This window comes from Entamoeba invadens (assembly GCF_000330505.1).
Source record: "Entamoeba invadens IP1 unplaced genomic scaffold scaff_1105074725199, whole genome shotgun sequence".
Classification (NCBI taxonomy): domain Eukaryota; phylum Evosea; order Mastigamoebida; family Endamoebidae; genus Entamoeba; species Entamoeba invadens.
In genome coordinates, this window is record NW_004440113.1 from 777774 (window position 1) to 801719 (window position 23946).

The 23946-nt window shown below is 34.2% G+C and overlaps 14 protein-coding genes across 14 annotated transcripts; 9 read left to right on the forward strand and 5 right to left on the reverse strand.

Annotated features, from left to right (window-relative positions):
• Positions 1-27: 27 nt before the first annotated feature.
• EIN_097750 (synaptic glycoprotein SC2, putative) lies at positions 28-891 on the forward strand (the record flags this gene model as incomplete). The annotated part of the gene is made up of 1 exon (XM_004254211.1): positions 28-891. One exon carries the CDS (start codon positions 28-30, stop codon positions 889-891), a length of 864 nt encoding a protein of 287 aa, XP_004254259.1.
• Positions 892-1098: 207 nt separating this feature from the next.
• EIN_097760 (1-O-acylceramide synthase precursor, putative) lies at positions 1099-2319 on the reverse strand (the record flags this gene model as incomplete). Its single annotated transcript, XM_004254212.1, has 1 exon — positions 1099-2319. The coding sequence occupies one exon, from the start codon at positions 2317-2319 to the stop codon at positions 1099-1101; it is 1221 nt and encodes a 406-aa protein (XP_004254260.1).
• Positions 2320-5088: 2769 nt separating this feature from the next.
• Positions 5089-6336, forward strand: EIN_097770 (hypothetical protein; the record flags this gene model as incomplete). The annotated part of the gene is made up of 1 exon (XM_004254213.1): positions 5089-6336. The coding sequence occupies one exon, from the start codon at positions 5089-5091 to the stop codon at positions 6334-6336; it is 1248 nt and encodes a 415-aa protein (XP_004254261.1).
• Positions 6337-7124: 788 nt separating this feature from the next.
• On the forward strand, positions 7125-7835 carry EIN_097780 (hypothetical protein; the record flags this gene model as incomplete). Its single annotated transcript, XM_004254214.1, has 1 exon — positions 7125-7835. The coding sequence occupies one exon, from the start codon at positions 7125-7127 to the stop codon at positions 7833-7835; it is 711 nt and encodes a 236-aa protein (XP_004254262.1).
• A 370-nt stretch (positions 7836-8205) lies between these two features.
• On the forward strand, positions 8206-9453 carry EIN_097790 (hypothetical protein; the record flags this gene model as incomplete). The annotated part of the gene is made up of 1 exon (XM_004254215.1): positions 8206-9453. The coding sequence occupies one exon, from the start codon at positions 8206-8208 to the stop codon at positions 9451-9453; it is 1248 nt and encodes a 415-aa protein (XP_004254263.1).
• Positions 9454-10409: 956 nt separating this feature from the next.
• On the forward strand, positions 10410-11495 carry EIN_097800 (hypothetical protein; the record flags this gene model as incomplete). The annotated part of the gene is made up of 1 exon (XM_004254216.1): positions 10410-11495. The coding sequence occupies one exon, from the start codon at positions 10410-10412 to the stop codon at positions 11493-11495; it is 1086 nt and encodes a 361-aa protein (XP_004254264.1).
• A 924-nt stretch (positions 11496-12419) lies between these two features.
• Positions 12420-12839, forward strand: EIN_097810 (60S ribosomal protein L27-A, putative; the record flags this gene model as incomplete). The annotated part of the gene is made up of 1 exon (XM_004254217.1): positions 12420-12839. The coding sequence occupies one exon, from the start codon at positions 12420-12422 to the stop codon at positions 12837-12839; it is 420 nt and encodes a 139-aa protein (XP_004254265.1).
• Positions 12840-13067: 228 nt separating this feature from the next.
• On the reverse strand, positions 13068-13545 carry EIN_097820 (hypothetical protein; the record flags this gene model as incomplete). Its single annotated transcript, XM_004254218.1, has 2 exons — positions 13068-13385; positions 13459-13545. The coding sequence occupies 2 exons, from the start codon at positions 13543-13545 to the stop codon at positions 13068-13070; spliced, it is 405 nt and encodes a 134-aa protein (XP_004254266.1).
• A 399-nt stretch (positions 13546-13944) lies between these two features.
• Positions 13945-14700, reverse strand: EIN_097830 (hypothetical protein; the record flags this gene model as incomplete). Its single annotated transcript, XM_004254219.1, has 1 exon — positions 13945-14700. One exon carries the CDS (start codon positions 14698-14700, stop codon positions 13945-13947), a length of 756 nt encoding a protein of 251 aa, XP_004254267.1.
• A 239-nt stretch (positions 14701-14939) lies between these two features.
• On the forward strand, positions 14940-15917 carry EIN_097840 (protein disulfide isomerase, putative; the record flags this gene model as incomplete). Its single annotated transcript, XM_004254220.1, has 1 exon — positions 14940-15917. The coding sequence occupies one exon, from the start codon at positions 14940-14942 to the stop codon at positions 15915-15917; it is 978 nt and encodes a 325-aa protein (XP_004254268.1).
• Positions 15918-16036: 119 nt separating this feature from the next.
• EIN_097850 (transmembrane protein, putative) lies at positions 16037-16901 on the forward strand (the record flags this gene model as incomplete). The annotated part of the gene is made up of 2 exons (XM_004254221.1): positions 16037-16202; positions 16243-16901. 2 exons carry the CDS (start codon positions 16037-16039, stop codon positions 16899-16901), a joined length of 825 nt encoding a protein of 274 aa, XP_004254269.1.
• Positions 16902-17208: 307 nt separating this feature from the next.
• Positions 17209-17855, forward strand: EIN_097860 (hypothetical protein; the record flags this gene model as incomplete). Its single annotated transcript, XM_004254222.1, has 3 exons — positions 17209-17421; positions 17474-17585; positions 17647-17855. The coding sequence occupies 3 exons, from the start codon at positions 17209-17211 to the stop codon at positions 17853-17855; spliced, it is 534 nt and encodes a 177-aa protein (XP_004254270.1).
• Positions 17856-19041: 1186 nt separating this feature from the next.
• Positions 19042-20166, reverse strand: EIN_097870 (Apyrase precursor, putative; the record flags this gene model as incomplete). Its single annotated transcript, XM_004254223.1, has 1 exon — positions 19042-20166. One exon carries the CDS (start codon positions 20164-20166, stop codon positions 19042-19044), a length of 1125 nt encoding a protein of 374 aa, XP_004254271.1.
• Positions 20167-20712: 546 nt separating this feature from the next.
• EIN_097880 (ATP-dependent RNA helicase, putative) lies at positions 20713-23915 on the reverse strand (the record flags this gene model as incomplete). Its single annotated transcript, XM_004254224.1, has 2 exons — positions 20713-21205; positions 21328-23915. The coding sequence occupies 2 exons, from the start codon at positions 23913-23915 to the stop codon at positions 20713-20715; spliced, it is 3081 nt and encodes a 1026-aa protein (XP_004254272.1).
• Positions 23916-23946: the final 31 nt, after the last annotated feature.

Here is a 23946-nt window from a genome sequence, read left to right on the forward strand (position 1 = left end):
AAGAGTAACTAAACTAGAAAACACAAAATGGCCAAAATCCACGTCTTATACAAAAACAACAATTACGAAGTCGAGTGCGACTTGGATAAGCAAGTCCGTGCTTTCAGACTTGAAGTCCAAAAGGCGACCGGCTTGTTGGCTTGCCAACAAGGTCTTTCCTATGGGAAAGACGAGAACAAAGTCCACCTTGAAGTCGACAAAACCCTTAGAGAGTCTGGTGTCACTGAAGAGACCGTCATCGACTTAAAAGACTTTGGCAAGCAACTTCCATTCAGATTTGTATACATCTGCGAATACGTTGGTCCTTTGGCCATTTATGTCCTTTGTTACTTCATCTCTATTGCTTTGGGCTTCCCCAACCTCGTCCAAAATAAAATTGCCTTCTACATGTGGACCATTCACTACGTCAAGAGAATCTTAGAGACCATTTTCGTCCATGAATTTGGAGATATGACAATGCCGTTCTTCAACTTGATTAAGAACTGCACTTATTACTACGGATTTGCTCTTGTTGTTGGTATCAATGTTAACTTCTTCCCTAAGGAGCAGTACTGCATCCCAATGTACCTTGGTCTCCTTGGAATGATTGCCTCTATGGTTTCTAATGGGTATTGCCACATCATCTTGAAGAACCTCAGAACACCAGGCTCACAGGAATGGAAAATGCCAAAGGGATTCTTGTTCGACTATATCACATGTGCCAACTACTTCTGTGAGATCATGACTTGGATCTTCTTTGATTTGATGACTGGTATTCCTTTGATGGGTGTTGCTTTCTCATTCTGTGGTATCTATCAAATGAAAGAGTGGTCTCTCCAGAGACATCAAAAGTATCAGAAGTTGTTCAAGGATTATCCAAACAGATGGATTTTGATCCCATATCTCTACTAAATCTTATTGACGATTTTTGTTTTATTCGTTTTAGTTTTTTTACTATAAAATATAGAATACAATGACATGTGTGCGTTGAATAATTGTTGTTAAATTAGATATATATTTCAGTGTTCGATTTCACAGTTATAGTGTTGTAATAAAAGTCTGTTATGTTGTTCAGTGAACAGAAAGTGAAAAAAGATATCAATTTATAACAAGAAGTCTTTACCCGCAGATGAGTGGCTGCAAATATTTATAAGACACTTTATCATCTAACATTCCAGTGTGGTCAGCCTTTCCAACATTGGTAGCGTTGAATGCATGTAACTGTTCACAATACCTGAGAGATTGGATGTTGACTGTACCATCTCCATCAGCATAAGAGAATGATGACTTTCCATCATAATCACTGGTAGCCATTATTACTGTTTCGATTGTGTCATACCCTGCAGAATACAAACAATGTGTCTCAACACCATGGGGGAAGTTATTATTGTACTTCTTGTAAAGACTTGGAATACCATTTTCAAAGATATAAGTGTGTTGCTTAGCAAAATCGCCGCCAATAGTGTTAAGAAGTTCCTTGGTGTTATCGACGGTGTACTGCTTTCCAGTGTCTTTGACAGTCAAAATTGGGGTACTTCCAAATGCGGTATTTCCACCATTGGGAAATAACAAGGAGCACGTTTCCATTGTTCTACAGATGGATCTGAAAAGGGTTGCACTAATTGGTAAGTCCATATTGTGTCCTGGGAAGGCAGCAGCTGTTGCTTTAACGGACCCAATCCATGGAGTAGACATAGCAGCCCATCTCTTTATATACTTGGTAGCGAAGTCCTTTCCAACATAGTCAAGTAATTTATAAGACATCAGTCCACCCATTGAGTGTGATATTATGACCACCTTGCTATTGTATGTGTCGTACGCTTTTTTGATCAAGTTCTTGGTGTTCTCATACCAATTCTCTTTGTGTGAGTATTCATCAAATCTGAAGTATCTCCAGTCATATGGTGCACCTAACATATCTGCACCATCCTTATATCCAAGTTTCTCAAACTTCTTAATCAAATCATGGAAGGCTTTTGTCATCAAAGAAATTGGCCAATTTGGATCGACAGAGTCAAGTGCATATGTGCTCCCATACTTCGGGACGGTGACTGTGACACCAGTCATTTCAGTTTGAATGTTCGAAGAAGCCACATAAGTTGGTCTTAAATAGCCAAGGTAACAATCATTAACAAACGGATTGATATCCTTAATAGCAACCCAAAGTCTTTTTTGTTTGACTTCTCTCTTACATCCATCATCAAGGTTTACAACAGCATCTGATGGTATATGAACTTCTCCTTCTAATATAGAAGAAAGGATACCTGGAATTAATACAATCGGGCTTCGAGTGCATGTCTCAGAGTAAACTACTGCAAGCAAGAGGAAAGAAACTAACATGATTTATTTCGATTCAATTGTGTTTTTATACTTCTGTTCTATTTTTAACTGGTTTCACTCCAATTCTCTCTACTTTTTTATGTTATTGATATAGTTTGTTCATTGTATTTTTATTGTTTTTAATAAAATTTGTTTTTCTTAATTTGGGCATTTATTGTTTTCAAAACAAGAAAATCCGTTGAAATTCTATTTTTCGCAATAAACCAAAAAATTGAAGGAAAACTTTTCCAACGAACTAGAAAAAGTATGTCTCATTCTTAAAAGAACCAAATCGAACACGTTTGACTTTTATTGGAACAATTTATTTTTAGTTCTTATTTTCAAGTTTTACCTATTTTTAGGGTTTGTTTTTAACATCTCAGTAATTATAGTTTTGTAATTAAACTGTTTAGATTTTAACCATCTCTGATTTTTTATTTCCAAATTCGGAAAAGTGAAAAAAGAAAAGCATTTTTTTTATAACACAAAAATCATATTTATTTTTCTTATTTTTTGAAGTACCAAATATCATTATTACTAAAAAAAATGAAAAAAACATACCATAGTAAAATATATGCCCAAATAAATTGCAATTTGTATTTCTTTTTCAATGAAAAATCAATTTTTTTGTTTGAAAAAATGAGTGATGAATTATTACTTTTTCATCTTTTAGGGATATCACAATATTTTTTGCACTTATTCCCATAATAAGGTGTATATAACAATAATAAAATATACCTTTTAAAATTAGGGGAATAACGGATTAAACTGCAAATTTCCCGAATTGGACATGGTTTGTTTAATTTTTAATAAATGATAGTAAATAGTCTTTTGAAGTGTCTGTGTTTATAAAATATGTTTTTATATATATTATAATAATTATCTTTTACCTTATTTGTAATAAATTCGTTCTTTTTTACATTTCAAATTTGATGGAATTTACCTTTTCATTGTTTTAAATAATACACTTTATTGACGTTTTTTAAGTAATTTAAAAAAAAGATTTTTATTTTAATCAAAAAAAAAATTAAAAAATTTGTTGTTGAATAATTGTAATTAGATTAATATTATAATGTGTTTAAAGTTAGTAATATGTATCTAATGTATTAAAATATATATTTATATTTGCAAATAATTTAAAAATAAATTTATAATAGAATAATTTATTATTTGAAAAAACTAATTAATAATAATTTATAATTGATTAATAATTTAATTTATTATTTAATTTATAATTATTCAAATGTATTAAAAATAATGCCATATTTAGTAATACATAAATTGTCTAAAAAGACCCTGCAAAATAATTAAAATTATAAGAAAACATTAATAAATTAAACAATAAACATATATTATATGTTAATTTTTATAACCATTATTTATTATAAAAAATTTATCAAAAAACCATTAATAACCCATTTTACAAACCCTCAATGGAAACTGAGTTTTGCTTTGTAACATGTCAAAGGATAAGAACAGATCATCACACAACCAGTCACACAAAAACCACAGAAATGGTTTCTACAAGCCAAAACCCCACGAGTACGAAAGCAAAAAAGGAATTAACGTGAAGGTTGCCAGATCCATCAAGGCCTCAAGAAAGTTTGCTCTTAAACAAAGACTCGATGCCAAAATGGCGAAGAAAGCCGTTGCCGAACCCAAGAAAGAATAAATGATTTGTTGTCCTTTGATTTCTTTATCACTATTAGATTTTTTTCTTTTCCCGAGTTTGCAGCCTTTTTTGACCTTTGTTATTTTTTTTATTTCATATCATTATGAAATTACATATGTTTTTAATATAAATTAATTGTTTTCCATATAATATTTTATTCTTCATTTTAATTTAAATCAGTTTATCATAGTTTATTAAACCATTAAATAAAATGTTTTATTTAGTTATAAATTATAGTTTTGTTTTATAAAAAAAGTTTATTGTTTTTTATAAATAGAATATAATAATGTTACTTTTTTCTTTTGAGGATAAATAGTAAAAAATTATAATAACATTTTTGGTTATTAATAAAATAATGTTAAAAGTTTGTTATCAATTGGATACGAACAAACATCAAAAAAATAGTATTAAAAATAAATAAATGAACTAAATATTTACGAAAAATTGTAAGTATTGTTGAAGTATTTTATTGCTCAAAATAACAAATCATTAAATGCATAATCTTTCATTTTATCATACCAAGAATATTTTAACAACGAGTTATTAACATCTTATAATATATAGTTGTAATTGAACAGTGTTTATTTAACGATATTTCATCCTTTTCGTGAATGATTAATGATTAATCAACTTTAATTTTTTCGTTCCCAAAAAAATAATCACAAACACAAATAAAAAAACGCCTGATTAGTTTTCACTTTTTTGAATTGAGCCTTGTTTCCCGTAATATTGATATGATTTTCTTCTGTTATTACAAAACTCAAAACATCTTTTATGATCCCCTTTATTAATCAACAAACAGTCAAACACACATTTTTGAATCACTTTTGTTGATTTTTTATTTTCTTGTATTTGAGACTTATAACCCAACGTGTTTAACCGAAAAAGCGGGTTATTGCCAACAATACTTGAATTCTTGTTTATGTAAGGATATTATGTTTTGTACTGTTTTGTTCACTCCTAAAATAAGACTTCTTTCTTTTTCCTTTTCATTTCTAAACACTTCGTGAATTTCTTCGCCGCTCTTCAAAGGCTCAAAACGTTGTCGAAACACTCGTCTTTGTTCCCTCTTCTATATAACGGCATTTATCTGATCTCTGAAGATGAAACAAATACAGATGGCTACAGTCAAACCATTCAGAGGCATCCGTCCACCAAAAGATATAGTAGAGTTAGTAGAGTCTCGTCCTTATGATGTTTTAAGCTCTGAGGAGGCTTATAAAGAGTGTGAAGGCAACGAAAAGTCGCTTTATCACATAATTAAGCCTGAGATAGACTTTCCCGAGGGCACCTTAGACACTGATGAAAGAGTGTACAAAAAGGCTGCTGAGAACTTTGCGAAATTCCAGGAAAAGGGGTGGCTTGTGCAAGATACAAAAGAGTGTTATTACATTTATGCGCAGACTATGAACAACAAGACCCAATATGGATTGGTAGTAGCTGCTTATGTTCCAGACTATATGAATGGTATTATTAAAAAACATGAATTAACTCGAAAGGATAAAGAGGAAGATAGAATGAAACATGTCAGAGTCTGTAATGCTAATATAGAACCTGTCTTCTTTGCATATCCAGATCGACCAGAATTGGATAAAATTATTGAGAAATACACATGTCAAAAACCATTGGACGATTTCATTGCTCCAGTCGATGGATTTGGCCACAAATTCTGGATAGTAGACAACGATGAGGATATTGAAAATATTACAAAAATATTTAAAACTATTTCCGCGTTGTATATTGCAGATGGGCACCACAGATCAGCGGCAGCTGCTCTTGTGGGTGCCGAAAAGGCAAGAAACAATCCACATCACACAGGAAAGGAGGAGTATAACTACTTCATGGCAGTATGCTTCCCAGAGAATCAACTGACTGTGATTGACTATAATAGAGTCGTTAAAGACTTGAATGGACTTTCAAGCGAACAATTCTTGGATGCTCTCAAAAAGCACTTTGATGTTGAATTGAAGGGTGATGATATATACAGACCAAACATGTTACATAACTTCTCGTTGTATCTTGATGGGAAGTGGTATTCTTTGACTGCACATAAAGACATCTATGACGACAATGATCCAATTGGGATTCTTGATGTCACCATTTCATCGAATCACATCTTGGACGAAATTCTTGGTATAACAGACTTGAGAAGTGACAAGAGAATAGACTTTGTTGGTGGTATTCGTGGGTTGGGTGAACTAAAAAGAAGAGTTGATAGTGGGGAAATGAAAGTTGCGTTGGCACTCTATCCAGTTTCTATGAAACAAATCATGGACATAGCTGACAGTGGAAATATTATGCCACCAAAAACAACTTGGTTTGAGCCAAAATTGCGGTCAGGAATGGTAATTCACAAACTCGAATAATTCATTCATTTTTTGTTTATGTTTTTCTTTTAAATATCAACATTATCAACAATAAATTTAACATTTGCTAAACTGAAACAAACAAAAACTATATCTATTGTGATTTAAAATTTATTAGGTAATTTTAAATCAACAATATCAATATCAAAATTGATATATTAAAAAATTAATATATCAACTGATTCATGTGTTGTGATTGAAATTATAAATTATAATATTTATTTTTGTAACCAATGTTAATGTATTACAAAAAATTGAAACAAAATTTTAAAATCAAAATCTATTTTCTAATTTCAAAATTGATTTTGATGTATTCGTGAAAGAACAATTGACAATTTCAATTTTTTTGAGATTCACATAAAATAGATAAAATAAAATTGACTAAAATATAGAAAACTTTTAAAGTAAACTACTCTAGAGTCTAGACTCGATAAACAACAAGGCGATTAAAAAAAAATGTGAGAAAAAAAATGAAACAATTAAAACAAGAAGTGATAAATCATTTTTTAATGATATGGAGTAATAAATAGTCCATATCATTAACTTTTTTTTCAATTAATAAATAAATTAAATACAATTATTGTGATAGTTATGTTCCAATTTCTTCGATTATTATTAAGTCTTATATTCCAAAAAAAAAGAATAAAGTAATCGGGATACTACGACAAAAATACTTTCAATGAAAAATAAATAAAGAATGACACGATGAAAGACGAATAGAAACACCTTTCTTTTGAAATTTTTAATTACTCAAGAAGTGCAAAATAACATCTCAATAATCATTTTGAATGAATACTTATACTCAAGAAGCACAAAACATTAGATATTCAACACAACAAATACCACAACAATTTGCGCAACAAGAACCCTACCAACAAGAAGAGTATAGTGTTCCTCCTTCTTTGACTCAAAGTGAGCAAGACCCAATGGTCGCTCACGCTATAGCTCAAAACACAACTTATAACTTCCCCACAACCCCAGACCCTTCTGTTTCAACGTACGTTGTTCCACCATCACAGGGATTCACTCCATTTCATCAAAGCTCTCACCTTCCACAGAACAAAAGAGACGAACAAAACAATGCGACTCCCGTGGAGCAAAAAGTGCAAAGCACATACCTTACTGATATGGGTTCAGTAAAAACAGAAAATTATGACACGAACCAAGTACATCCTGAAAACTCGGGTTTTGTAGAAGTAAAAGAAACTCAAGGAAATAATCTTTCTTCTGAGCAGTACATCGATTTGGCGACAAAATTAGAACATATTGAGACTATACCAGAAAACGAAATTATGGATGACGACGACAGCAGAGTTATAGTGGTCAAATTGATGCTTGTGGGGATAGTATTATACCCCATTTACATAGTGATCTTTGCTCTTTTCAACAACAGCAGTGACAAGCGCGTGAGGATTCTTTCTTTTGTGTCGATGGGCCTCTTCTTGTTCATGCTTAGCCTTTACATCACACTCTTCTTCCTCTGCGTTTATGTCTTTTAAGTTAATTTGTTTTTTGGACTGCGTTGTTCACCTGTAGTTGTCCCACACAAGTAATTAGTAAGTTATTCTATTCAATTTACTATTTTAATCAGAAATAGAACTGTCTCAACTACTTCTTCTAGTTTTAAATAAGAATATGAAGATATTTAATAAAAATAAAATAACAAAAGAAATGTTGTTCTAATTTGGTACCCATTTTTCTTTCTTGAAAACCAGTTTTCTCCATTCTATATGTCAAATCGACGATTAAAAATAGTTAATTTAATAATATAATGAAGAGTAAAAAGAACTAGAAGAATAATTTTAAAAACGATTATCTATAATCGGCACCTTTCTTTTTGAAGACAGCCGTTGGACTGGAAATTCAGTGATGAGCTTTTTTAAACCACACTCCGTCTACAACCCAAACGGAAGTAAATACATGTTCGACCAAATTTTGTTTGCGAGGGATAGCGAGTTTCTTCGGTGTTACTGCGCTGAGCTGGTGAAGGGGAAAATGGCTCCGGAGTGCAACACAAACGCGCGGTTGCTTGTGGAGTACTTTAACGTGCATGGGAAGTTACTCGACTTAATGAAAGAAGTTGCGAAGCGGGAAATTGAGACGACAAACACCGAGACACAAATATTTCGAGGAAACACTTCATTCACACGACTGTATGGGGAGTATAGCCACTTGTGTTTGTTGCCATATTTGAGAGCTGTGACAAAGGACATCATCCAAGTCTTAATGTCCGAAGATACAAAGCTCGACCCTGATGCTTTAAGTGTGGTAGACTCCCCAAATCATGCGGAGACAATGGACACCTTCTGTAAATTGGCTAAGACGTTTGCGACAAAGTTAGTCGACTCTGTCAGTCTACTTCCACTCCACTTCCATCAACTTCTTCGATTCATCTCGGTCGAGGTTGGCAACAAAAAGTCGAAGATTTCAACACCACAAAACACATTTAATTTGCTCTTTTTCATTAGAACCGTCTTCCCAGTATTCCACGCACCACAACATGTGATGGACACTATACAACCACCATCACCAGAAATGGCTAAACGCCTCACCACATTTTCTAAGACATGTCAGTCTCTTGTGAATGATGGGTCTTTGAGTTCGGTGGTACCAAACGACATATCTGTGGTCATGACAACTGCAGCAGGAAAGCTTTTTGAGAACTTCACACACCCAAGGTCGGGATACATGACTGAGAAAAGTGGGCTGGACTTCTCCCTGCAACCAGGAGCTCACCAGAAAATCGTCGAGTTGGTCAGGGCAAATTTGGAGCCGTTGACAAATTTGATGACAAGGGACGTCGATACCCTGAAGGCCGCACTCGACACTGAGCGAAACGAAGACTCTGTGATGACCGAAATGCAGCAGTCGCTTGAGTTCTGCAGCAACACATACAGTGAAAGATTACAGGCCGTCGAGGACGAGATCAAGGACTTGACTGGGGAAATCGACTTTTACAAAACACAATTGGCTTCAATTAAGAAGGCAATCCAAGACGAAGACGACCTCACTGTGAAACTCCAGGACGAAATTTCTAAACTTGAGGCCGACTCACCTAAGCCACCTATGTCGACACGAGAGAATAGTGTTTCGTCAAAGAAGGACCAACCTCTCTAATTTTTTTGTTATTCGCCAAATGTTTTTCTTTCTCCATGTCTTTCAAATCTTTCTAAAAGAAAAACATTTTTATTCGACGATTGGAGTGAAGTTTGCGCCAAAAAATGTTTTTTTCGGGCTTGCCGAACATTCCCGTTTTCGCAAAAAAAAGCAGTCGGGATTTTTTTGAGAGCAACACAAATAAAATTTTTTTGTTGGAATTTGTATCTATTTTTGAAAAACAAGCCTTCAAGCTTCAAATTGTTGGGTAATAACCCAAACCAGGTGAATTATCTATTTTTGGCGATGAAGCAAATATTTTAGTGTTTTTTGTCGTAAGGAAGCGGGAAGGTTGGGGAAATTACCCAGCATTGTATGGAATGTTCGTGGTACTTCTATGAACATGTTTTACACTCGTTTGAAAAAATCCGGTGTTTTGTACTATTTTTACAAACAGTTGAACTATATTATTTGGTTGTTTTGCTTATTGTTTTACTAATGTTTGGTAATGAACATAAATTCAAAACTCACGCAATTTTAGTTCACGAACTGGTAATTTGAGACGGAAAATGGTGCTAAAGCCGGATATGTCTTCCAACTGAAGATAACCAAATAGTATAATAAAAAAAGTTAAACAAACTAGTAAATATTTTGTGACTAAGGTACAAGCGCTGTTTTGGGTAATCAAAAGCGAAATAAGCTGCGAAAAACACTTGAAAAAAAAAGTTTCAAAAAAAGAGTGCGTCGGGCTCTTTTAAAAGAGACACGTACAAAAACATTCATTTGATAGCAAAAATGACGATTTGACGACTGTCACAAGTAAAACCCAAAATATGCTGTGGTTTATCGGCATATATAGTACTGATGTATCATTTGGACGGGAATGCCGTGGTTAAGATGTTCTTTCAAAAACAACATTTTAAAACTTCTCTGGGCTTGTGCCCAACTATAAAAGGTTGAGTCCACTAACTCTATCCATGGAACTCGACTTCACAACACCACAAGAAGAAATACTCCGCCGAAGAAAAAGAGTCTCACGCAATGAGGAGACCACTCTCGTTAATGCACTTGTCTTCCTCATAGTCAAGTTGGGTTTTAATGTTAAAATTAAGAAGACTAAGAAGACCGTCCACACGGTCAAAATGCTGATCATAGAAGAGATGGTCCATAGAGAATCTGGTAAAGCACTCAAGCAAGAAGATGTTGCTCGATACTCACAATTCCTTCTTAAAGAACTCGGACACCCACACATGGAGGAGGCTGGAATGACTCTGAAACAACTCAAAAGATCAAGAGAAGCCGAATTGAATAATGCTCTGATATACTTCTTGAAGAGGGTGGGATTTTCCTTTGAAGAGAAAAAAACAAAGAAGTCCAAATGCACAGAAAAGTTGGTCAGGTTGAACAGTTTGACTTATGGGGACATTGTTTTCAACAAGGAACTCTTGGCTCAAATTGGGGAATTCATCGAAGATGTTGTTCGACAAGAGATGAGTTCGGGCTATGTTGAAATCACAGAGATTTTATTGAAGAAGTATGACTCTATCAAGATCCCAAAAGTGTCTTTTAATGAAGTGTTGTCTATGAAACTTCCGGAACACCCAAAAAGCACACCCAAAAGTATTCCAAAAATCGAAAATATAAAACAAAAACCAACTAAACCAAAGAAAATCAAAAAAGAAGAACAAATCATCAAACAAGAACCAAAAGAACAAAACCCAGAGATTACTCAAGATCAAGTCACTTCAATTTGCAGCTTCGATCAACAACAACCACAACAACACTTCCAACCAGTCTGTTTGGACCAAAATTTTTATTACCAAATGGGGCAAAATACTCAACAAACTGAAGAACCAATCTACTACATCGGACCAAACCCTATGTTCCAGAATTGCGTACCTGTACAGTCTTATTCTTACGACTTCAATCAGGTCGAACTCTCCGTCGATTCGTTGGGTCAGACCGGAAGCATAGGATTCCAAGACGACTTGTCGTATAAACCATCTCTGGCCTGCAATTATATGGAAAGTGGTTTTGGTTTCACCCAGAATTATTATATCTAATTTCTGTAATTATGTTATTCTTGTCTTTTGTTTTTAATTAGTCAAGATATAATGTAACATGATAATAAAATAGAAACGTCAACGATCGCATCGAAATCAATTGAGTTAAACTGAATTAAACTTAATATTTTTAGTTTATAAAAGAAATCTATAATGATGATTTCTTTATAATAAAAACACTTCTTTTGTCAATTTGTAAAATTGCATTGCATTTTTTTTGAATGTTATTAAAAACAAACGTTTTATAATTTTTAGTTCATTCAACAGTCAAAAATTTATAACTCTTGTTATTGAATTTACTTGTCTTTTTTCATCATTTAGTGCCCTTTTGAAACAATAAGTACACTCACGACGTGCTTTTTGTTTTAACAGCAAAACACGAACACCATTATTGCAGTATTGTTGTTGTGATATTGAAGCATGTGCTCAGAGTAAATAAAAAATACAAAATCGATCATATTACTCAGTTATATAATAAAAATGATAATCTTTCAACGAGAAAACCAAATTAGTTTAAATGAAAACGACAATCAATGACCATTGAAATATAAAAATGGTTAAAAACAAAAAAATAAATGAACACAAATAAAGTCAGAAAAATAAGATATATCGAGGACAGACTAATATCACAAATAAATGCTTTCTTAGCTCACCCTCCATTCTTGGGCCTTTTACTAGTTGAAAGGTACATAAGTTCCATCAACAACGATATAAGGCTCGAAATTTTCAAATTCCGTTTTCTTTAAATAGTGTTAGGGTTATTAAAAAAAGTAGTTAAATATATTATACCGATTAGTAAGTATATCAAATAACACTACAAACCAAAAAACAACCATTTGCCTTTTTCAAATAGAAAAACACAATCGAAAAAACAAAAATTGAAACCCTGAAATACCCTAACTGTGATTGCACAAGGGACAAGACATGAGTAAGATCCTTGCACCAGGCCGTGTTGTCATTCTCCTTTCAGGCAGATATGCCGGAAAGAAAGCCGTCATTTCGACAGTGAACCTCCAAAAGTCGAAAGACCGTGATTATGGTTTCGTGACCGTTGTCGGCGTTGAGCGCGCCCCATTGAAAATCACCCGTGCTATGAGTGATACCGTTCAGCGTTTAAGAACTTCCGTTAAAGCTTTCTGCAAAGTTGTTAACGTCAACCACGTGATGCCAACCAAGTACACCGTTAACCTTGACCAACTCTCGTTAATCAAAGACGTCAAAATAAACACCTTCGAAGCTGGAAAGCCATACCCAATCGCCACCAAAAAGGCTCTTAGTTCCCAATTCGCTGAGGTCTACAGAAATGGTAAGGAAAGCTGGCTGTTCACTAAATTGAGATTCTAATCGTCGCCAATCCACTCAATTTTATTGAATACCCTTTGTCTTTTTTTACTATTTAATTATAGCTCTTTTACTATATGTTATAATTCGTTTGAAAGTCTATTATCTGAGTCTTGTCGGCTGAATAGTTCAATTTTTATAATATATTTATAGTTTTATAACACCAAAGATGTTAACAATAAAAAAATATAGTAAAAAGCTATAAAAAGAACTAAATGTTATAACAAAGAGTTAGTCGAGGTTGGCGGCGTATTTATTGATGATGTTTCCAAAAGGTGGGACAGCAAGGAAAACCTCTGAATGTGCTCGGATAACCGCCATAAGGATGAGGGCGATTTTGAAGATAATGTAAAGAAGGACATAGACCATCATAACAACCTCCCCAAAGCCACCGAAGGCAATGCAAGCCATATAAAATGGGAGAGCGATGATGAACAGAATAAAGAACCAAATAATGCTCTGCATCGCAACTGCTCTACAATACACATTTGTCTTTTCAACAAAGAAAAAAATAGCGGAACTCAACACGAAGAACGATGACAAAAACGCCTTCTCGTCAGACCCACCTTTATCGCTTTTATCAATACTACGTCTCCAACAAATTGAATGCGGCAAAACAAACCTCTAACATCACCGGGATGTGTGTTGAAGTAACTCCGACACCCGGGTTAAATTGTTGTTGTTGTGGGGGTTCAGAAGATCCGTCCATATTTGCTTTTCGAGTTTTCTTTTTCGAATTTTCTTTATTTATTGAATTTTTTAAAGTTCGTTGCTCAAAACTATTTTAAAGTAATCCGTCAATCTATTTATTATCTTTGTTATATATTTAATTTATATATAAAATTATATAAAAAACACCTTTTTCTGAAAGATAGTATTTTTTCATCATCAAATAGTTCGTAATTATCGGTAAAGCATATATTGATAAAAATGAGAGTTGAGTATTTTCTTTCCGATATACTTCTGTTACTGAATACAATTAACGAGTTGTTTTTAATTCAAACAAGAACTTAAACCCAAAGAAAACCTTTTGGTAGAAAAATAAAAATTGCTCGTTAATTATTACCACCAATTATTGAAGCAAAAGACAATAATAAAGGCAAGTCAATCAGTAATAAGGAGGTACAACCTGTTGTTTTACCGGTTGTGGTGGTTGAAATAATTGGTCGAGTGTTTGTTTTACGTTTTTGTAAAAGTAGTAGAGTGCAACAGTGAAATACTCTGTGTTTGTCTTTGAACATGAAATAGACTTTTTCATGTGGGTTTGATGGAAGGAACACATACAACTTTTGTCACAGTCTCCAAACATAGGCTTGTAGAAATTAAATATCTCGATCGAGTTGATCTCGTGTTGCACCAATTTATTTATCGCGTTAATGAAGTCGTCGATTGCGTAAATTGTTTTAAAAACACCCCGTTTTTGGTCTTGCACTTTGGCGAGAGTCGCGATGCAGTCGATGCACTGTTCCGATGCTAAACGTGGTGTCGCCAAAATAATTGGTTGCATTCCTGATTGCCCAATTTGAATTGCCTTCTCCCTCACAAACGCATTCATTTTCTTCCACAACGTTTCAAAGTCGGTTTGTGTCACCGGGTTATTTTCCGATGACACGCCATGTTCAAAGTCAGTGTAATGCAGCGCGTTGAGAAAGTATTGGAATGGAACTGGTCTGTTAATGATTTGATGAAAACCATCATATTGTTGACTTGACCCTAATAAAAACGGTTTAATTGCAACCTCAACAGGCATTGTGGCAACATCTGTTTTGTAACTGAATTGAAAATCGATGACGAAAAATGGTTGTCGCTCGATATTAGTCTTAAGCCCTTGTAATGTTTGTAAGAGTAATTCCTCTCTTGTCATTCTTATGTGGTTTTTATAGTTGTTTTGTAATACTTTTTAAAAAAAAAATAATACCATTAAATATAATTTATTTATAATAAATGAATTTAACACTTAAAATTTTGTATAGGAATGTGTTCTTTATTTTACTCAAAAAGAATTATATATAATATAATAATAATTATATATTATTAAAAAATATTAAAAAAGTGTTAGTTATAAATTAAAAATGATGAATTGATTAACAAACTGAAAATGAGATGATTGTGATTGCGTTCTTGACTTTTCTTGTCAATGGAGTTGTCAAAATCTCAACGCCTGAGACATTTAAGGAATTAACTGAAGGAAAGAGTGTTGTCAAATTTTATGCGCCATGGTGCTCGCATTGTATTGCTCTCAAACCTGTCTTCGAGAAATTGTCTGATGAGTTTCAGGATGTTCAGTTCGTCGAGATCAACTGTCAACAACACGAAAAATTCTGCGTGAACAGAAACATCAACGGATTTCCAGAAATTCGAAGCTACGAGAATAACGTGGAAGTCTCAAAATACAGCGGACCTCTTGACGCAACGAACTTACGAAAATATTTGAAAGGAGAAAAAGTCGGGAAAGCTGAAACGCGCGTGTTCCAGCTCAACGCTTCTAATTTTGAAAGTGTTGTTAATGACGAAACTAAAAATGTTGTGGTCAAGTTTTATGCGCCGTGGTGTGGAATATGCAAGGGAATGAAAGACAAATATGAGAAGTTAACAGAGATATACAGTAAAGAAACAGACTTGGTTATTGCAGAAATGGACTGCACTGAGCAACAAAACGTGAAAATATGTAAAGGCAGATTCAACATTTCTGCATATCCTACTATAACGTTTTTCCCTAAAGATTTTAAGTATGGAAAAGACTTCACATACGAACACGAGATCACAACATATCTAAATAGAATGAACAGAGAGTTTTGGTACTTCAGAAATGAAAATGGAAAATTACAGGAGAACGCGGGGCGGGACAAAAAGATGGACAAACTTGCTAATGAGTTTTTGAAATCGCACGAACAGCGACGAGCTGATATTGTTGCCGTTTTCACGAATTCCAATAAAGGGCGAGTGTACAAAGACATAGCACAACACATCATTGCAAAGGGCAGTGACTGGATTGATGAACGCAAGAAGATTCTTGAGGAGATAAAGCACACTGACGATTTGGCCTTCATTGAGCTCAACATATTACAACAGTTCAAATAAAAAACGTCATTTCTTTTTATTAGTACTGAAGTTATAATAAACTAACAATTAAATTTATTTATTTTGATGAAAGCCCTGTTGCTTTATTTTTAATTTGTTGTAAAAACTCGAAAAATTAAATGGATTTCATCTTGAAGAACGAGAGCTTCTTAACACTCTCCACAGAAATCCGTGACTGGGTTTTGATCCCATTGTTTGTGGTCACCGTCTGTTCAAACTACATCCGACAATATTTGATGGTATTAATTGGGGGTGGAGACGCTCCAACCCCACGTTCACAACAAGGTTTGTTGACATAAAAAGTCATTACACCATTCACAGAAAGAAAACTCTTTGATCCAACGTGTTCAGATATTCATTGATCGTAGTTACTTGTTGTTCAACTCGAGTTTCAAGCGCCTTCGCGACAAATATACAAACCCTGACAATGGCCTCTTAATTGTGACGAAGGCCCCGACTGAAGATGGGATTCCAAACATGCCACAAGCTGATCCGTCAAGTTTAATGGGTGGGATGAAAGGGAATTTGGTCAATATGGTGATTCAAATTGTGTTGATGACATGGATCACAAGCATGTTTGATGGGTTCATCGTCTTGAAAGTCCCATTTCCATTGAGTTATCGATTCAAGTTAATTACACAACAAGGTATGGGGTTCCTCGACATCGATGTTTCTTATGTTTCTTCGATCAGTTGGTACATTTTGGTCTTCGCGGGCGGAAGATACATCATGAAATTGTTTGACTCTGATAACGACATGGATATGAGTGGGATGACTGGAATGCCTACTGGTCAAAAGGCGCCGTCACTTAACATGAGTGGTGTTGTCGGACAGTTCAATGATTTGGCCAAACAGGTTGCTCTTGTTGATCCCAATGAAGATAATTACATCGAAAACATATACGATAAGGTAGCCGAAGATTTGAACATCAAAATCAATAAGAAAAAGAATGAACTCGGCCCCGTGAAGGCGAAGAAAGACTAACTTTTTAAAATAAGAAGTATGGGTGTTTATTGTTTCATTTTCAATATACTGATTCCTTTTTACAATAGGTAGAGAGATGCAACATATTCAATATATAGTAAACACTACTTCACAATTTCGAATACCCTTTAACTGGTTTTGAATAGTTTTCAAGCTGTATAATAGTAAAAAACCCACACTAATTTAAAAAAAAGAACTTGAAAGTGAATTGAAATGGTTTGTATCAAATCTACTAACTATATTACACATATAATAAGTAAATTTTGTTGACTACATTAACTTGAAGGGAAACGAAATTACAAAAAAGATGGATAAACAGGATGTGGAGAAATTAAATAAATTGTTCGAGGAAAAGGGCGAGCTGATGAGTAGAGTCGAAGGTGTAGAGGGGGTTAAAAGAATATGGAACCCCGAAAAGGGAAATTTGGAACTTAATTTGGAAAAATATATGGTCTACGACTTTTTGTATAGTTATTGCTTCCCTTTCTTGGTCTACAAACAACGTATTTTGACGAATCAAGTTTGTATTATTTTGTCATATTTGTTAGTGAATGAAAGACATTCATTGAAAGACGCTGTTAAATAAAAGTTTAGCTTTGATTAACACAACCATCGAAACAACACAACAAAATTTTCCCGTTGTTATCCAACAGTTTCAAAAGTATCACGACGATGTCCCAAATGGTTTGTTTATGATGGAATCGGTGTATTTTTATATGTGTATATGCATACAACTTATTATTAGCAATCAGAGGTATGACTTATATGTTTAGTACTTTTGCACAAAGAGTCAGAAAACTCCAAGAAAGTGTCGAACAGTTAAGTCAGTTCAATGACAAAATGGTGGCTTATGTCGACAACGAAATCAAAAAGGAAAATTTGATTTTTCAACTTCGTGGGTATCCATTAGACGTGACTAACGATGTGATATCTTCTGACCCAGCCTTCTTTTAATTGTTATTTCATCCACAAATTTTATTAATTTCAGAACTTATTTTAATATACCTTTGGGAGTCAATTTTTACAGCCCGAAATAGAACAAAATTTAAAAAAAATATAATTAGCGCAGTTCCGATTAGGACATGTTTCCCGATTTTGGTTTTAAGTTTTATGTAATTTTTGTTTGTTGAATAACAAAAAGAACGCTCTAGAGCTGCCACGTCATAACATTTTAAGGATAAATTGCGAGTGAAAAAAAACAGACCAATCAGATTCAATCTGATCTATAGATAGTAACTATTATCAAAATTATTAAATCTGTCTTTGAAACCATTAAAACAATAAGTTTTTTTATAATTTTTTTATTAAAAATTGTTGTATTTATTATTATTTATTATAATTTAAGTTATTATTCCATAAATTTTTATAGTGATCTAACAACATAATAGATTAGATGCTTTAAAACAATAGATAACTTGAACAAATAGGTATAAAATCATGTTAAAAACAAAATGACAGTGCAATAACACTCGTATTAATATAATAAAAACATTATAAATAATTGATACTTTTTATATCATTAACATAAGTTATTAAATTATCATCACATATATTTAAACGATATCAATTATGTTATGACTGTTTTTAAGTATATCATCACACACAAATTACAATTTGATCAATGCCATTAAAGATAAAAACAATCTATTTCAAAACCTATAATAATAACACAAATTAAATATCATATTTGAATAAAATGATTATCAACACGATCAATTCTTATATTAAAAACGACTTTCACATTATAACTATAAAACACGTTTCCAATAGATTGATAAATTTAATTTAAAAAAACAACTTGTTAAACAAATAATAAAATATATTTAATTTTATAATTTTGATAATAGTTACTATCTATAGATCAGATTGAATCTGATTGGTCTGTTTTTTTTCACTCGCAATTTATCCTTAAAATGTTATGACGTGGCAGCTCTAGAGCGTTCTTTTTGTTATTCAACAAACAAAAATTACATAAAACTTAAAACCAAAATCGGGAAACATGTCCTAATCGGAACTGCGCTAATTATATTTTTTTTAAATTTTGTTCTATTTCGGGCTGTAAAAATTGACTCCCAAAGGTATACCATTTGAATGAAATACTATTAAAAATAAACCAATTAAAAGGCAACAAATAAATTCATCAGTAACTTAATGGCACGATTTCTAAACCTTCATATTTGTCAGTTCCAAGGGAAACTTCCTCCATCACGACTTCTCCGGTCTTCACATTGGTCATGCCAATCCAACTCTCTACTGTATCGCCGTTTTCGTAGGTCTTCAAATATACCATAATGTCTTCATTGTATGGAAGCAACTTCACAGAAGAGAAGCACCTCTTTTCGTTGTATTGTTTGTCAATAACAAACTTCATGTTGTCTTTGTTCTCGTCCGCCTCGATGATGTACTTTCCAGCTCTTTCCAGATTATCGACACTTTCGACCCAGTTAGTCTTTGATACCTTTCTTGGACAGAAGTACCACTTCCTTTTCATGTTGGAATATACCACAGCTTCGTGAGTGGTATACCCTTCGGAGGTGATACCAAGTAATGCGTCAATTCTTGTATACACCTCTAACCAATTTTCAACAGTATATGACATGTCTCTATTCACTTTAAATACATAGTACTTCTCCCAACGACCTTGCTGGCCATCCAAATTGGTCGAATTGCGCCCATGGCTGCCTAAGTACATGTGATTACCAACGACAGTACCCCACTCATGTTTGGCACCGTTTTCCGAATTACCATTACCATCCGCCATTATCATCCGAGAGTAATACTCCTTTTTGTTCACATTAAGCTCACTTGCTATTCCAGTCTTGTCATCAAACACATAAGTCTTGTCGAAAAATTGGACGATCTCGGAAGTCTCAACACCACGGCCTTTATACGTGTATTCACTATAGACGGTAATGTCTTTTGAGTCCCTTGGGGCGTATGTCCACTGACCATCAACTTTACTTAATAAGCCAAAGTGCACTTTGGTATATCTTTTGTCGCTTGCGTCCTTATTATTGTTGTCATTGTCTGCAATAAACATGACTTGGAATATCGTGGATGTATTAGTATATTCTGAATACCCGGCCATAGACGTCGGGTATCTAAAATTGGCGGGATCTACTGGCTCGATGGTTTGTGATCCGTCACTGTACCTGTCATCGTTCAAAAAAGTGATTAAAAGAACAGCAACCACTGTCGCCACAAGCACAATTGCAATTCCGATATATCCAATAACGGTGAGAATTATTTTCTTTGTATCTGCCATAGCAATGAACACTATATGTTTTAAGTTCGATTATATAAAAACTATATTTTTAGATACAAAGAATTGTTTTGAGTGTTGTTTTTATTTAGTGTAATGCTGTTTTTTCTTCGAATAAATCGGGTCAATTCTGTGATTATTTCTTTTAATTGAAAAAATTGATGAAGTAGATTAATACACTTCAAATTTATTATAAAATTGTAATACAAATACCATAGAAATAAATGATGTGTAAATATTTATTTCTTTTTGCTGCAAGTTACACTTTTTTATAAATAGACAAAATAACTCAAATTGGTTTAATTATAGTAATATTAATAAGAAGAAGATAATGAAATGGTAACAAAATGACAAATAAATCCAACACACTTTTTTTGACTGTTTGTGGTATGAAAAACAAGCAAAACAAGTTTTACATAACCAAAGATATGGAAGTTTTTTTCATTCACAAAGATATACATATATATGGGTATTATTATAAATAGTAAAATGAACTATTCGTTTGACAACACAATTGGATTACACAGAAGAATCAAAGAACCAATCAATTCACTCTGCAAACGTTTTCTTTTCAAACAGCTTCATAAAGTCTGGAGAAACATCTTCTAACCACTTGTAATTCACTCTGGTGACCCCTCGCATTGACTTGTAATTAAACTCTATAATCTCGTGGAACACAACGTAGTCTGGGATTTGTCCAAATAAGAAACTTTGTTGAGCTATAACACACGGCTCTTTTGCTACTGCAGTTATGTATGCATTTCGAATATTCAACTTGGCGAATTTGCCCATTTCCTCTTTTTTCACAAGACGCCCCACGTTGTCCACAAAACAGTTTGCTATCACCTTACGAATTTTGACATTTTCTTCTGGAGTTGTAAGACGCTTTGGCAATTCGTTTGGAACCTTCAGAATACCACACAACTGTTCTCGCAACTGTAATATTTCTTTGAAAGCCTGTTGTTTGACCCCATACTGTTGGCAGAACTCTTTCAACGTCACTCCCTTTTTGGAGTTACCAAGTCGGAATGCGTCGACCATCCTTCAAATTAGTATTTATTAGGTAAAACATTCTATTAATACAATTCAAATAAATTATTTTGTTAATTTCATTTTGATATAATTATATATTCAAAAGGTTCTTAAGAAATAGAATGCACAAACGTTACATAAGAAAGTAAATCCGAGTCCTTATTGGTGAATATACTTCTGTTGAAATGTCCATCGATGAACAAATCACCAACACTCAGTGCGGAAACTAAAGACAATGCAACTTCCCCGAGTTCTTCTTTATTGAGCAAATGTAATAACTTCCCAAGACGTGGGTGGAGTGGATACTCTTTGACTATTTTACCCAAGTCGGTGATGTCTTCTTTTTTATCAAGTAATCCAATGAGTTGTAACAATCTGACTGCTCGTTTGAGGCCTTCGCACGAAATCTGTGAAGGAAATGGGAAATTAACAACTTTCTCAATACCCATCCCTTTCAGTGTTAATACTACGCTCTCAAGTGGCATCCGACGCACTTCAGGCTCAGTAAATTGTGTGAAGGTGTCATGATACATCGCAGAAGAGTACATTCTATAACAATACCCCGCCATACATCTACCAGCTCTTCCAGCTCTTTGTTGAGCATTAGCCTGTGAAATCCAGTCAATCACAAAAGAACTCACACCACTCTTAACGTCATACAACCGCTCTTTTGCTCTTCCACTGTCGACAACATATCGAATATCTGGAATAGTCAACGATGTCTCGGCTACGTTAGTAGATACAATGCACAGTCGTCTCCCTTTTGGATCCTTTTGAAAGACTTTTCTTTGTTTTTCTGGATCAAGGCTTGAGTACAAGGGTAGTGCACATAACGTGTCTTGGAACTGTTGCATAGCGTTCAGACGAGTACACACGTCTTCAATTTCACGTTTTCCTGTCAAGAACACAAGAATTCCGCCGCGTGGCAATTTGGTGTGAATTTTAACAATCAATTTAATTGCCTCAGAACAGTAGTCATCAATCACTGTTGTTCGAGAGAAATACGAAACGACTGGATATTGTCTAGACCCGATGTGAATCATCTTTGGGCGCTCTTTAAACAAATTAGTGTTATCCAAAAACTCACTGACGCGAAGGGTAGCTGACATGATAATGAGTCGTAGAGGCTTGTTTTGTTTATTTCTCAATTTCACAATACGAGAAAGTAACCCTATTAACACGTCAGTGTTAATACTTCTTTCATGTGCTTCATCAATAATAATGCAGGAGTATGGCGTCATCATAACGTCGCTTTGTGCTTCTTTAAGTAGAATACCATCAGTCATAAACTTGATTTTAGTATCTTGACTGACATTTGTATCGTACCGAATTTTGTACGAAACTTGATTCCCAAGCTCGCCCATCTCTTCACTGACTCTCTCGGCCATAGCAGTTGCCGCTATTCTTCTTGGTTGTGTCACTCCGATCAACCCACTGAATTGTGAATTTTCGTTACCAAACCCTATTTCGTAAAGGATCTGTGGAATCTGCGTTGTCTTTCCTGACCCTGTCTCTCCACATATGACAACCACTTCATTCTCTATAACCGCTTCAATGATATTTGCCTCTTCCATCATTATAGGCAACCCATTTCTCCGCTCTTTGATCTCTTTTGACCGTGGAATATAGACGGGATACACTATTTTGTTCTTCCTCACTTCTTCTAACTTAGTTTTGTTCTCTTTGACCTTTTTAGCATCATCAACTGATTGAGATTTTGTGTCCTCCGTTTGATTGTGTTTGGGGGTGCTTTCTGCTTCATAGGCGTCGTCCGAAAAGTCGAGTTTTAAATTGTCTTCTTCCATCTTCTCTTTTTGAAGCGTTTCATTAGTTTCATCCTTTTCGGAGTGTGCCTCCCCATCGCTCTCTTCAGACTTCTCCTCACACTCCATTGTCTCGTTTTTTGGTTCTTTGATAAGTACGTCTTCATTCTCTTCATTTTCTTGGTCACTGTGTGTGCTGGTATCTTCCGAGTTCTCTTCACTTGGACTCTCCATTTTTTCTTCTTCTTCATCATTACTTTCACTTGACTCTTCAGACTCCATTTTTGTGTTAATCAACACCACTCGCCCCAATTTAGGTTTCTCAGGCTCTTTAGGTTTATCCTCTAGTTGAACCTTTTCAGTTGAAAACCCAAACCCAAATGTCTTCTTCCCATCCTCTACAACTATTTTAGTCACCTTCTCTTCCTCTACCTTTTTCACTACTTTTGGCTTCTTCTGAACTGCTGTCGCTTTTTTGGGAATAATCACAACTACTTTATTCTCTTCATCTGTCTCTACACCAAGAAGAGTCGAACTCTTCAAATTTGGAAGTTCCTCGTCGGTCAACATGTACTTCGTGAGTTCCTCGAAAAGTTGAACTCGTCGATTTTTTAATGATATTTTGTTCAACGCCTTTTCAACACGTCGTTTCTTTGCCGAAGTCATTTTGGTTTTACTCAAAATAACGGGTTGACCGTCTTTTATTTCGGCGTTTTCCTTTGCTTCATTAAGTGGTTCATCCACTTCAGCTGGTTCTTCTTTCTCGACTTTATGGTCAATTTCTTCAATTTTAGTCTCATTTTCTTTCTTAATTTCCTCGACTTTTGGGGGTTCAACTTCTAATTCTTTATTTTCACCTTTCACTTCAACAGAGGTTGTGAGCTCTGGTGCTTTCTCTTCTTTTGTCTTGGCAATTGCTTTTGCCTTTGCTTTTGCTGCTTTGCTTTTCTTCCCCATCACCTTATTGTTATTGAATTCTTAGGGTTAT